This window comes from Sardina pilchardus, chromosome 10 (genome assembly GCF_963854185.1).
Source record: "Sardina pilchardus chromosome 10, fSarPil1.1, whole genome shotgun sequence".
NCBI classification, from domain to species: Eukaryota; Metazoa; Chordata; class Actinopteri; order Clupeiformes; family Clupeidae; genus Sardina; species Sardina pilchardus.
In genome coordinates, this window is record NC_085003.1 from 29423449 (window position 1) to 29438021 (window position 14573).

Below are 14573 nucleotides of genomic sequence, written 5' to 3' on the forward strand. Positions count from 1 at the left end.
CGATCCACAAGATGGCAGGGCAGTTCAGTGAAATGCAACAGCAGACTTGGGTGGACTTAATTTGGCTGAGTTCCCCCATTGGCCATTAGGAGGTGAGCCCGGCAACAGGGAAATTCTCCTCTTTCTGCGCTAACCTGATTGACAAACATCACCAACGCCCATAAACTGGCAATAGGAAATGAATCGGGTTGTGAGAGGAATCGCCTTTCCACCCTACTGAGAAAAGAGACACTCCGTCTAGTGCTCTGTAGCGACAGTGAGCGCTGCCTCGTTTGTCCAGCTCGACTCCTCTCGGCGCTGTCCCTCTATTGTATAACTCGTGTCTAGTTCATTTGGGATCTAGGACTCATCTCCCCTTTCCTTTCCTTCGGTCTTCCTTTACACTCGCTTGACTGCTTATCTCTCTCCTATATCGTCCGTCAAAATGGCAACACGAATCGACAAAGAGGCTTGCAGGGAAGCTTATAATTTGGTCAGAGACGATAACACTGATATAAACTGGTAAGTAACGAGTTTTATGTCGGTTCATTGATTAGGATATTGAAGTTGGCGAGACACTGGGAAATCGCGCCGCATCCCAATAGGAGGCAGCGGATTAGATGTTTTAAATGAAGATAAACCAGCGCATCATTCATGTAATCAGGACGCCCTCCCTTCCATCAGTATTGACAATAAAACGGTCAAAAAATCTAACCGGGCCAATTGTTAGTGCTGGAACATCAGCCAACGGACCCCTTATGATTTTCTTTGTCTGAATTCTGTTGCCTGTCGGGGAGGCTGCACGCAAATGAAGCTTGTAGCTAGACACGCTGGAAGACCAAGGTCTGATAAGTGTTGACTAATACGGTCCTTGTGGGTTTCTGGCCATTACAGAATGAAAAGCCACCCTCTTTTATTGGAAATACCTTCATTTTGTATTTTTACGCATCGTTTCCTAGGGCGGCGTTTAAATATGACGGCCCTACCATTGTGCCAGCTGGACATGGGACCGATTACGAAGAATTCAAGGGCCACTGTACAGGTATGAACGTCTTCATTCATTTTGTGCTTGAATGTAATCCACTCTATTATGAGCGAATTATGAATATAACACACCCCGTGAGGCCAGTGTGATTACAGGGTACCTGGTGCGCCAACGAGGCATATATCCTGTGGCATTGTTTGGCTGAATGTAGACTATGAAAAGGTTGCTGACTCTTCATTTAGCTAATTCTGAGGCTGTTAGGTTGTCTTGGGCGTTATCTATCTAAACCACATCTTGAATGAGCATATAGCCACTCTACAGTGGACCTTAACGATTAAGTCGCGTCCCATTGTTATTCACTTGTTCTTGATTTATATTGGTAGCCTAAAGCAACATCTCGCTTGTTGCTTCATATACAATCTTTGATGGTTCTTCCTACTTGTGACGTCGCCTACCCTGATGATAAGAGTTAATCTTTTGAAACTCAGTCTACCATTGGTGGTGAGTTTCATCCAGACTGGACCGTGTGCAATCTTTTTTTTTTTTTTTTTGCATGCAACGCGGAAGCAATAATTAGTTCCTGGTGAAGAAAAAAAACTCGTTAGATAGCCGAATGTGACAGACCGGTCGCTCATCCTCCTAATTATCTGGCAACATCGAAAACATAAGTCATGTCGTTCGCGTTGTGTGATCTCCCTTGTCTTAACTACGGTGTATGGTCTTATCTGGATAATCGTCCTGTGTGGATCTGCATCGGGCGGGCTTACTTCCAAACTTATCCCGAATGCGCACGTCATGGCCACATCCAAACATCTTCGAATTTATTGGCAACAAACAAAAAACCTCCCTGGGGGTGACCAAACGTGATGTCATCCCAGCTCCCCCACATTCTGCCGTCCCCAAGTTAGCGGTGTTAGGGCGTGGCGGATCTCACCAAAAAGAACATTGTTGCATGCGGGAGTTGTATTATCCACTGCCCAAAGCGTTCGCTGCAGGGCATCCATTCCAAAAGGAAGGTTTTCTGTAAACTAACACCATCAAAGAAGCCATCGCCGCCATTCTTATCAGATAATCATGCAGTGACTAAGAAGTTCAGATGCTGGGTTACACACCGTCCCTGGAGATGAAGGTCTGGGAAGCCTTGGTACATCCCCCTGCTCACCTGTTTACTCATTCACCATACAGATGCTTTAATCTGTATTTGCCACCAGCATTGATTATAGCACTATTTTAACATTTTCGTTTGAACCAACACAGATTCAAAACAGTGCTTGCACTGATTTGAGAGTCTTTATCGGTTGGCAGAGTTGACAATTCCAGAGTTTGCACGCCTGTGTGTGTCTGAGAGACAGAGACAGATTACATCACAGCTCCCGTCCCACACAGGCACCCCACCCTATTCAAGGAGCGTGTGCTTGTGGATCTATATGACTAGTATGCCTGGTTGTGTACTAGTCGTATAAATAGCGTGGTTGCACATGACTTTATGTTGTCAATATCCACATTGCCATGTTATGGTTTGCCATAACCAAAAGTTCTAGACTGTGAGAAGCAATGCAATAACTCATAGGGCCACTGAATGTGGTGGATTGCAGCAAGCTCTTTTAATCAGTGTTGTACAACCCATGAGCTCAGTGGTGTGAGCAATCCTAGCCTAGGCCCACTTCATCCAGTAACAAAGGGCCCACCCTTATGTTGCCTGGGGATTGTTCTCTTTTTTATGAGTTTGTAAAGCTATGATTCAAGGAGTTCTCGCATTTCCACAGGCTTTTACATTACTCTTGAAGCCAGTGACCGCCTCAGAGTGGAGAAACACTGTCGTGCCATATGCCCTATATATATGTGTGTGTGTGTGTATACATATGTATTTCAGTGTAAGCATTCTTTGAAGTTGTTTTTTCGCTGCATCATTGCCTCTGTACACAGACGTACGAGTGCCTAGCAGATGCTGATTCAGCAGAAGTGGCTAGCTGTGTGTGTGTGTGTGTGTGTGTGTGTGTGTGTGTGTGTGTGTGTGTGTGTGTGTGTGTGTGTGTGTGTGTGTGTGTGTGTGTGTGTGTGTGTGTGTGTGTGTGTGTGTGTGTGTGTGTGTGTGTGTGTGTGTGTGTGTGTGTGTGTGTGTGTGTGTGTGTGTGTGTGTGTGTGTGTGTGTGTGTGTGTGTGTGTGGTGAATGGGTTGGGGAGGGGAAGAAGTCCTTAGACATGACTGCCCGAAGAGGAAGTTGCAGCCTGGAAAAAGCAGGGGTCAACGTGCCCTGAGCGCCCGTGAGACCAGTCTGTCAACCTGACACTGGCTCTCAGAGGAAACGTCTCATTAACGTTAATGAGTTCTACGACACGTGTCGCCGACATGACGACCGGAAAACACACTCCCGAGTTCCTGTCAGTTTCTGAGACGTGTTGTGATTGTGGATAGCCAGTAATAAGTCACAATGACATTTGGCTTCCTCCCCCTTGTGAGACGTGTCATAAGCACCTGCCACTCTTTAACACTCTTTTTCTGGTCATGTTTTATTATTTGAGAAGGGAGCGACACCTGCTGGCATTAGGTTCTGTTAATGAATGATGGATATTTTAATATTTAATCACTAAGACAGACGCAGCTCCTGATACTGTGTGTGCTACTACTTGAGGCTGACTTTCAGTCGGCCTTAGCTAAGCAGTGGTGTGTGTGCGCCGTGGAGATAAACGAGGTCAGTGTAGTTGGCTGTAGGTCAGGGATGACGTTTGAGATGAGATATGTTTTACGAGTTATGTGTTTGCTAAACAATTGAATTATTGACTATGTTATCATAGATATAATAATGAAGTGTTGACTTTACTGATATAGATCACAGACAAATGAGATGTGTGTGAGTGTGTGGTGTGTGTGTGTGTGTGTGTGTGTGTGTGTGTGTGTGTGTGTGCCCGCCTGCCCATTAGACAGAATCAAAGTGCATGAGGATCACTATGCCACCATCAGTTGTACACTAATCTGGCTCTTTTGGAATGAACGCACTGACCTAAATACCTTTCCTTTTCACCCTATTCTCCCAGGTTGCCCTTGTTCTAGTCTTGGGCTGAGCCTCACGCTTTACTCTGTCACCAGCTAATAGAGGTCATGCATCTTTGCTCATCACATGGGCCTTATATGAATGTATATACTTTTAATAATAATAATTATTATTATTATTGAATATATACTCTAATTCTATTTCTGTTTGCAGAGGACAGTCATTGTTGAACTGATAACAGCAGCTGTGATTGTTGCTCATTTTGGTTTTTTGAAGTCTATTTGTGTCTGCAGTTGAGGGATTTTCTTGGTTATCTAGGCATAGCAATTCATGACCGCTGACAATCTGTTATACAATAGTGGGAACAACTGTGTAGGAAGCCGGTCCAACAGCAACAGGGTGACACTGAGAGAAGTGTATTTTCCTTGAAGGAAAGGCGTCATCAAACTGCAGCAACTCATCCCATTGAGACCTTTCACACAAATGAGCCATTTGCTGCAAAGTGTTGCTTGGCAGAGGCACCAAACCATACGAGACCTCACTTACCACCCTATTTCCATTTAATGTAAATCTTCTGACCGCAGCACAACCGCTGCTATTCATCCCTCGCTCCTCACAGACTCTTCTCCTTTTTTTTCCCTGTGTGTTTTCTCGCTCTCCCTTCGTCCCTCCGCTCGGGCGCGTTGTTTCTACAGACGATGGGCGGCTCTTCGGATTCGTGCGGTTCACGACGGGCGACGCCATGAGCAAGCGGGCCAAGTTCACGCTGATCACCTGGATCGGGGAGAACGTCAGCGGACTGCAGCGTGCCAAAATCAGCACTGACAAGACACTGGTCAAAGACGTGGTCCAGGTAAGAGTGTGTGTGTGTGTGTGTGCGTGTGTGTGTTTCCCACTTTTCCGGTTGTCTCATTTCACACGCACACGCTAAGGGCTGAGCACACAGTTGAGGATCACATAAGGAGTGCTTTTGTTTGCCCCTGAACCAGAAGCTGACACACCAATGCAAATACAGTATCTACTCCCACCTGTTCCGCCACCTCTGTGGTTTGTGGCCAAAGGAAAACGGTGTGTGAACAGAGGCCAGTCTCTCTGTCTCCGTTCGCCTCTGCAGTTTGAATAAATGATGTCTCCTGTTGACCATGTAGTGTTTTGTTTTGAACCACTGCCTGAATCATCATACAGAATGATATGTAAACGAACTTCTCTTCGCTCTCTCTCTCTCTCTCTCTCTCTCTCTCTCTCTCTCTCTCTCTCTCTCTCTCTCTCTCTCTCTCTCTCTCTCTCTCTCTCTCTCTCTCTCTCTCTCTCTCTCTCTCTCTCTCTCTCTCTCTGCAGAACTTTGCAAAGGAGTTCATGATCAGCGAGCGCAAAGAACTAGAGGAGGATTACATCCGCAACGAGCTGAAGAAAGCAGGCGGGGCCAACTACGACGCGCAGGCGGAGTAAACCAATCAAGCACAAATGAGGGAACGGGGCGGGGCTTATCTCAACTGGACCAGAGAGACAGGGAAGATGTCATCTCATTTCATACACTCTCTCTAACTTCTCTCTCTCTCTCTCTCTCTCTCTCTCCAACACTCCCACACAGCCACACACCACATACAATCTCAGTACACATTACAACATGCATACGCACACATGTACGCGCACACACACGCACACACATACTCTTACACAGTAATCCAGCCCCACACCCTGTCTGTGTATGATCTGTGTCCTCCGCCGGCCCCCTCTCCAGAGCGATGGTTCATGGTTGTGACTATCTGCTGTACCGTGCTTCATCTCACCCCTGTCCCAGCCACCGCCGGCTTCGCCTCGGCTCGCCTCCGGGCCTCCGTTGAACCGGGGAGTTTTTGTATGTCAACCCTAATTGGACCATCAAAAAGAGGAAGTGAGCCCTTCTTGGCTCGTCATTGGACCATTGGCTGTTCCATCACTGTGGTCTTAGTAATTGATTATGCATACTTTTTTTTTTTGTATTTTCTTCTCTTGTGGTTATGGTTCAAAGACTCGCCCTTGGTCAATGGAGATCCTACCCCATATTCATTTTGTTTTGTTGTTATTTTTATAGATTATGTACTCCCGTACCCCAACTGAACAGGCCACTGTGTTTACTGCCTTAATCTCCCATGGAGAGAGAGGTATCAATCATGGGAGGTGTGTTTGTGTGTGTGTGAGTGCGTGTGTGTGGGTGTGTGTGTGTGAGTGTAAAAGTGTGTGTGTGTGCGTAAAAGTGTGTGTGTGTGGACACTGCACTGTGATTGGCAGTACTCCGGGAGAGAACGTGATTCCTGTAAGCCCGAGGTGCCTCTTGAGAAGGCGATGGTGCTTCCATTTAGCCTGATCTAGTAGGAGCTGCCATATCTGGTGTAGCAATTTATTTTTATTTGGATTTCAACCCAAAAGGAATGTTTCTTTTTTTTTCATTTTTTTTACGTTTTCTTTGGAATATTTTTTTTTTCATAAGAATTCTAACTCTGGTTCATTCTGTGGAGGGAAAAAAAGTCAGGGAGACGTGAGAAGCAAAAGGCTGATATAAAAAAAATGAATAACTGGACACACCATCATTTCAAAATAAAAAAATGTTGTTTTTTCACATAATGCTTGTTTCTGTCTTTCTCGCTGTCAGTAGTTCTGTTAAAAGTTAAATTGTGTGGTTCTGTTTATGTATATATGTGTTTGTGTGCACATGATTGTTTTGGGCTGGTGTGTTTGTGTGTGTGTGTGCATGATTGTTTGGTGCAAGTGTGTGTGTTTGTGTGTGTTTGTAAAGACGTAATCTTTCCCTCTCATTGACATGGTAAAGAGGGTCTCTGCACTAGGGAGGAGAGGACCTCGGTGCGGGGTGGTTGACGTAATGGGAGAGCTTCGGCATTACTCCCCTCCAGGGCATACATGCTCGCTGTCTCGAGAGGCTTATGGGAGTCCCATGTGTTGTCATGGTCACCACTACGGTCAGGCCTCGGCCAATCACAGGCTTCAGGCGTGAGCTTGTTCTGCTCCAAAGCTTGTCAATAATGCCGCCCCACCCTCTTCCCACCCACCTTCTCCCCTCCCCACCCAAAAATCTCTCTCCCTTTGCCACCCCTTCTCTCCCCTCTCTCTTCCCCAACTTGCTACTTTCTTTTATTTTATTTTCTCCTTTCTTTTGGCTCTCCCTTACCCATTCTCTCTCTCTGTCTCTCTCTCTCTCTCGTTCATTTTCTCTCTCTCTCTCTCTCTTGTTCACCTCCCCCCTCCCTCATCTCTCCCCTCGAGTCTCACTGCCCTATAGTATCCCTCGCTGTCCACACTCTGGTTTAGCAGATGTGATCCTGACAGCCTAATGACTTAATCTATAAGCTCCTTGCCGACGGCTTTTATGAGTTTTGGTGACATGGGAGGGTAAACAGATGAGTGAGAAAATGCTGTCCAGAGAGTGCGACAAACGATAACCATCAAACATCAAAGACGTGCGGACATACAGATCTTGACAGTTTAAATAAAGCAGCTTGATTTATGTATAATATAATAAATGCCTGTGCTTGTGTACTTTGTCGGTAAGAACAAGTAGGTGCTTGTTTGTTTGTTTGTTTGTTTGTTTGTTTACACACAGTAGATCAGTAGAAGCGGACTGGGGTGCTTGTAATCTTAGCCACAGATTTGAGGGGAAGGTAGCCAAGGTATGAAAAGCAGGGGAAAAAACACTTTTGAATGCAGCACTAACTCCCAACACAACACAACTAAGCACCGCTTGCATTGCTCTCATCTGTGGTTCAGATTACAGATTGGGAGAGAGATGGTTTCACAATTGCCCCCACCACACACACACACAAACACCTCGCCTCCTCCTGAGGTGAGAGTTTGCGTGCCACCTGGGCTACCGTGTGTGTGTGTGTGTGTGTGTGTTTGCTCACTGAGCCGTGTTGCGTTCTGAGGAGATGAGAGCCGTGTTTGGTGTGTGTGTGTGGGGGTGGGGAGTCACAGGTGTTGCCGAGAGTCTGAAGGGACGCTATTAATTAGATTAATTACCTCAGAGGGTTGATGCAAGGCCGAGGCAGAGCTGCGGAGCAGAGCATGCGGGCTGTCGCCGCTGACTGACATGTCTGAGTGAAGGGTGCGCGGGGAGGGGAGAGCTCCTCCTGACCGTGCTGCTCCCGGACAGCAGAGAGCAGATCAGCTAATCTGCCGCTTTGAGGCGGCATGCTGAGAAAGAGAGCGAGAGAGACGCATGTCCTGACAGCTCCGAGGACTGAGCCAGAGGTAGCAACTTGCCTGCCTCCAGCCTATTTGTGTGTGTGTGTGTGTGTGTGTGTGTGAGAGATTGTGCACCTCAGTGAGTGTTTACTATATTTGTGTGTGTGTGTGAGTGTGTGTGTGTGTGTGTGTGCGTCTATATGTGTGGTTGTGTGTTTGGTCTAGTTGAGTGTTTACTGTGTGTGTGTGTGTGTGTGTGTGTGTGTGTGTGTTCGTGCATGTTTGTGCGTTTATGTGTCCCTGGGAGTTTTTACTTACACATGAAAGATGTATGGTTCAAACTAAGATTCCCGAGGAAGTTCCTGCCAGCTATTCTGCTCAAATCCTTCCTGCATTCCAAAGGCCTCCCAGCCCAGCATATTTCATACCCCACACACATCTCTTCAGTCATGTGCCCACGTCTGTGTGTGTGTGTGTGAGAGTGTTTGTGTGTGTGTGTGTGTGTGTGTGAGTATGAGTCTTCCAGTGTTCACAGCTAGTACAATGGTCATGTGCATTTGTTTTTCTCGTAGCCTTTATTACTATCTCTAAATAATTGACATACTCAAATATCTTATTTGACATGACCGATTGACAAGACCCTCATATCACATTTATTCATTTATTGTCTATTTTTTATTTATTTATTTTTTTTGAAAATGCAGCAATTTCATGCCGGACAACATGCATTCCTCTGTGAGTGGGCTAATAGAGATGTAATGCAGCCATACGGCTGTCATGACCCAGTAGTCAGCCAGTCAGCTGATGCCCACTCTCCCTGGAGGCTAGCTCACACTTGGACGACCCCGTCAGCACACACAGACCACTACCTCTGTGTCTCGCACTTGTGATAGCCAGCCATGATCCAGTCTCTAGGGGTATAGAGATGTACACCTACAGTATAAGGGAGGGAGAGACAGAGAGAGAGAGAGAGTTGTGTTTCCTTTCTCCTGAAACTCCCCCCTCCATTTTAGATTTTATTCCGCTATAGTGGGGAAACTTTTCCAACACATTCTCTCTCCCCTCAGGGCAGGGAGGGGGTTGTTGGGGTTGTTGGGTGTGTGTGTGTGTGGGGGGGGGTATTTGCTGAGCCGGGAACACGGGGTTCTGTGAGCTGGAGGGGTTATTTAGTAGATAGAGCCGCTGATGGGGTAGGGGCGCCAGGGAGGAGGGGGATGGGGTAAATTGGGGCGAATAAGGGGGGCCCTTTGAGGGCGTCTGAATGGGAGAGGCAATGCGAGTGTGAATGGGTCACTTCTCAATGCTCCTGGATGCCACTCTTGCCTTGGCACAGAGCTGCTATTGTCAACATCTAACGAACCCCCAGAACTAAACCAAGTTTCCCTGCTTTCTCTGCTACCAACTGCCTGGCAGGGGCCAGCCATTGGCTCGTCCACTGGTTTCCCAGTTTAAAGCAGAGCACAAACGCACATTTCTTACAAAACAGGTATTGCGTGCAGCACATGATTTAACAGGCATACTACATTTCAAGGATAATTGATCTATATTATTATTATTATTATTATTATCATCATCATTAGAAATTAGAAAATGGAGATGGGTACAGGGGGATGTTGGGTAAATTTAGGGTTATTATTTAACCCTAAGGTCTGCTCTGTTGTACTGATGAGAAATACCTGACAAAGAGATGATTAAAGATGGATTGTCCAAGGCATTCATTACAACACAAAAGAAAAAAGGCAAAAGGCTGTAATGAATAGGCTTAATCATAATAGATCATGTTAAAATTGCCAATATGTTTTGACCTTGGCTAGGCCTCCGCCAGGGCAAAGTCAACACCTTACAAAGAGCTTGAAAAAAAAGACCATCAGAATGCTGAATGGATTTCCACAAATATTGTTTTAATAAACACAGTGCTGTAGGGATTGGTCTAAACTGCACTGACATGAAAGGTTACTGGCGAGTCTGTGTTCTCACTGGTTCTTTCTTCTTAGGAATTAATCCTCTTCTCCAACATTAAAACCACAAGCAAGGAAGTTAAAAGTCTTACTCACTTCCTCTAAAGGTCTCGTTCTCTCTCTCTCTCTCTCTCTCTCTGTGTGTGTGTGTGTGTGTGTGTGTGTGTGTGCATGAGTCTTCTACTTTCAAATTCAAAAGGAACAGGAGAATGGTCATCGGTTGAGCAAACACAGTTTCCCAAGCTTGCTCCACTCAGGCTGAGCTCAGTGAGACCCTGCCAATATGTGCAAGTGATAGTAGTCCATTATTCACTAAGCAAAATAAAACAAAAAGTCCTTTTGAATAATTGTGTCCATTTTCGCCCCTAATGAACAAAGGTTTTTTTTTTTTACATACATACATACATAAATGCATGCACACATACATATATTCATGCGAGTAAGCTGTTAAAAAAAAAATCCTGACAGAGCGAAACATCTTCTTCCTTGTTTCAACCTATCACAGCCTTTCTCCCCTCTCCTCTGCTTTTTTCTCTCTCTTTCTCTCTCACTCTCTCTGTGTGTCTCTCTCTGTCTCTCTCTCTTCTTTACTCGTGTGGCCTACTACACACTTAATTAAGCTATAACTCTCTCTAGTACGGATCAATGGGCACAGTAAAATGGCTATTTATTTATTGATTGATTATGGCCTTGTACGGCACAAGCTTTAACATCATGTGAATCATGTGAGACTGAAAGGTCACGAGCACAGATCAAAGTAGAAAGGTCAACCGTCTGTGTTTTAGAGGTATGCAGGTGACTTGTGTGCTGTGCAAGCTCTGCAATTACCTACAAGCCACTCTTTAAATCACTGAAATCTTCTTAGAGACTGTTAGGAGACACCTAAAAGTCTACTGTAACTGTAGGCAGCATACTACATCTATTCAGAAGGTTTTATTTGGATGTAAATGTCAGCCTATGGTGTGGCTTATCTTTTATATGAACATTATTGAACATGTCCTTCAGTCCTTGTAAAACGACTTTTATGATGATTTGCAAAGGGTGTGAGGTCTTAGTCTATAGATGCTGCTTCTGAAACTATATGTATCATGCATGTTGAATAAACCCTTAACACAGAGAAAGGCTGGATTTAGCATGGCTATTTCCCAGTATAAGATAGAGAGCACTCATGTACAGGCTATGACATGTTATCAGAATTACTTATCAAAAATATTTTATCGTAAGACTATGAATGAAGTCACTTCCTCTGTCAGGAGCGTTCAGATCGAAAACAAGGAGGAAGTGGCAAGAAGCATTGAGCAATAATGGTGAAGTTACTGAGCCCCCGTGAAGCTGGCCTATCAGAGCAGTTCTAACCATCCCAGCAGTCGGGGATCCAGGCCTGAAACATGATGTAACTCCTCTCCTGCGCTGTTCAACGCCATCAGGCCGAGGGCCCCTATAGGGGGAAGCAGCACAAGGAGAACAGCAAACTGGGTTACATCAGTGCTGTCTGACCGGGTCAGTCAGAAGCCCCCTTCATTCTTGTTGCACATTCAGACTGAAAAAAGAAATATACTATTCTTTCTGTTATAAAGGATGAGCGAAAAAGGCAGAGGTATAGGAGCCAGTGTTTGGGTGTGATGCCAAGGCAACTCTGAGGACTGATTGTTTGGTGCCCGCTAAACACTTGTCGTCTCAGCCGTGAAACTCGACAAAAATGTGTGCTTGTGAGTGGGGGGAGAGAGACAGAGAGAGGCACAGAGAGAGGGATTCCATCGCATTGTCACTGGCATGTTTGCGAAACACTACGACCCTGTCCAGCCAGACTCAAGGGCACCCCCTAGTGCCTAAAACCACAGGGCCTCCCAGCCAATGAGAAGCAGTAAATACTGTGTCACAGCTGGGATCCTTCCAAGAAACAGGTGTTTGCATGTTTGTTTTCTTAGGTCTGTTTCTGCCTCACTGTCTTTCTTTCTTAAAGTCATTCCTCTCTTTCTCTCTCTCACACACATACACACCGACACACGTACACACACACACATACTCACACACACACACACACACACACACACACACACACACACACACACACACACACACACACACACACACACACACACACATACTGTATACTCATGCACACATGTACACATAAACACATGCACAGATGTACACACACACACACACACACACACACACACACACACACACACACACACACACACACACACACACACACACACACAAACACACACACACAAACACTTGTAAACAGATTGGGACACACACACACACACACACACACACACACACACAAATATGTCTTCTGCTTTCCCTGATGATACTCCATCTCTCCACTTACTTCCGGGCTTTGCGTGTGTTTGTGTGTATCGCTTAGCGTGAGATGCGTCAGTCGACGAACCCTCAACGCTTCCTGTACACTCACACTGTCGTGAGGCCATCTATTACCATATAGGGCTGTGCGCAGAAGGTGGTAGGCTGAGGGAGAGGAAAGCAGAACTGCAGGGGAAAAAAAGAAAAGAAGAAGAGAAAAAAACCTCTACATGTCTCAGCCTGTAGCCGACTGTCCTACCGATGCAACTCCACAAGGTTACTGCCAGAGAGATAGCTATCAAGTCAAGAATTTCTTTTACTGGAACAGTCACATCTGAAAATGGTACAGTTCATTCTTGCCTTGTCTGTACCTGCACGATGCACACAGAATCTACTTGGACTGCAGTGGCATTTCTGTGAAAGTTATCCTCATTGAGAAATTAAGTACAGTGGTAGTAATATTTTTTTCAGGGTGTTTTTTTTTACTGTAAAAATGTCTCATCAAAGTGGAAGTGCAGGTGTTTGTGAGCTTATTGAGAAATGGTGGAGAAATCAGACATATTGTCATTCATTATGTCACTTTCTGTTTCATTCACAAACTTTCACAGAGAAGATATTTCAGTTTCAGGACCAAGTTATCGTATGTGTAATGGTTTAGGGTATTTGCTCCCCCTTATAGTATAGTAGTAATATTTACATGTATATTCAATTACATGCAACTGTATGTTCCTGATTGAAAACCAAAACATGGATGTGATTTTGAAAGCATCATCACTTTACAGCTTTATTTACAGAACGGTTGCACAGACTGGATGCTTTTCTAAAGAGTTGAATGCAGACTGCTAGACTTCACCTGTGCCACAATGGTAGGCCTGAGTCTCACGTCACTTCTTCCCCTCATATGACAACTTCTCTCTGTCATGCCTCTCACTTCCTCTGTGGTCTTTTTGAAAGCTGAGCCGGCAAGGACTTCTTGCACTGGCCATAAATGGTTATTGACAGAGACTCCAAAAGGTCACAACTTATTTATTTAAGTTTTAATTTATAGGCTTATCAATTTGACCTAGATTAATATGGCCTCATTGCTGTTTGTTTCATTGCTTGGTAGCCTATTAGGCTCTGAGGTAGCATTTATAATTTGAAAGTTAGAAACTGAAGATGAGTCATCTGAATGAAAACTGAATGAATTGTCAAACTTGCCTATGACATTTAGATAACTCTAATAGCCTATTCGGCTAAACTAATGAATTTGCATAGTGATTAGAGGTAATATGGCAAAGATGAGGCTATTAGTGTGTTAGTGATTATAAGCATAGGCTAATGTTAAATCCATTGAGTGACTGGTGTAGCCTACTCTGCGATCAGCCGTGTGACTCGATAACCCTGCCAACAGTGGTGTGACGCGAGCGTTCAGAGCGCGATAACACGCCCTATGCTCCGCGGTATCGCATGCCCTTAAAAGGCGCTTTCTTAATCACTCCATTCTACGGGGAAAGCGCTGCAAGGCTCAATTGTCGGTGATTTACAAATACTTGCTGATGACTGCCCTCCTCAGGTGAAAAAGAGAATAACAGACTTTCAGGTCCGGATGGCCGACTAGTAGACTAGGCCTATAGCTTCTTTGCTCAAAGACAAGTCAATGTCCGTATAGCCTACTGAGGTCTTTCAGAAAAAAACACCCTTTTAACCAAACGTTAGAAACACTTCAAAGAGTACATAAAAGTTTATCTCCACTGGGCCTCTTGCATAGAGCCAAATACTGAAGCCATTTTAGGCCTACATTATGCTGCCTCATTGCCCTGCCATGCTTGTATGGATGCTGTAAACAGTGAATGGAATAGCACTTTTCTACTGATCATGAACACTCAAAGCAAGTTCATACATTCACCCACTTACACACACACAAACACCAACTTTGAATGAAGGATGAGGTTGCTGTGGTTTTGGTGTCATGGTGCCTGCAGAGCATACAGCATGGTTCACAGAGCAAAGCAGGTGCAGATCAGATCTGTGAGTGGGAGGCTTTGTGTCTTGGGGAAACTAAATCCCCTTGAGGAGTGTATTATGAGAACACTGTTCCTGTTGCCCAACTTTGTAGCTTTATTGACATTCACAGTTACATTTATTAATTTACCACCGCCCTATTCATGTATTTTCAGGTGC

General features: G+C 45.0%; 1 protein-coding gene across 1 annotated transcript; it reads left to right on the forward strand.

Moving 5' to 3' along the window:
- Window positions 1-151: 151 nt before the first annotated feature.
- On the forward strand, window positions 152-6561 carry cotl1 (coactosin-like F-actin binding protein 1). Its single transcript, XM_062547554.1, has 4 exons — window positions 152-501; window positions 939-1021; window positions 4653-4810; window positions 5296-6561. The coding sequence occupies exons 1-4, from the start codon at window positions 425-427 to the stop codon at window positions 5404-5406; spliced, it is 429 nt and encodes a 142-aa protein (XP_062403538.1). The 5' UTR covers window positions 152-424; the 3' UTR covers window positions 5407-6561.
- Window positions 6562-14573: the final 8012 nt, after the last annotated feature.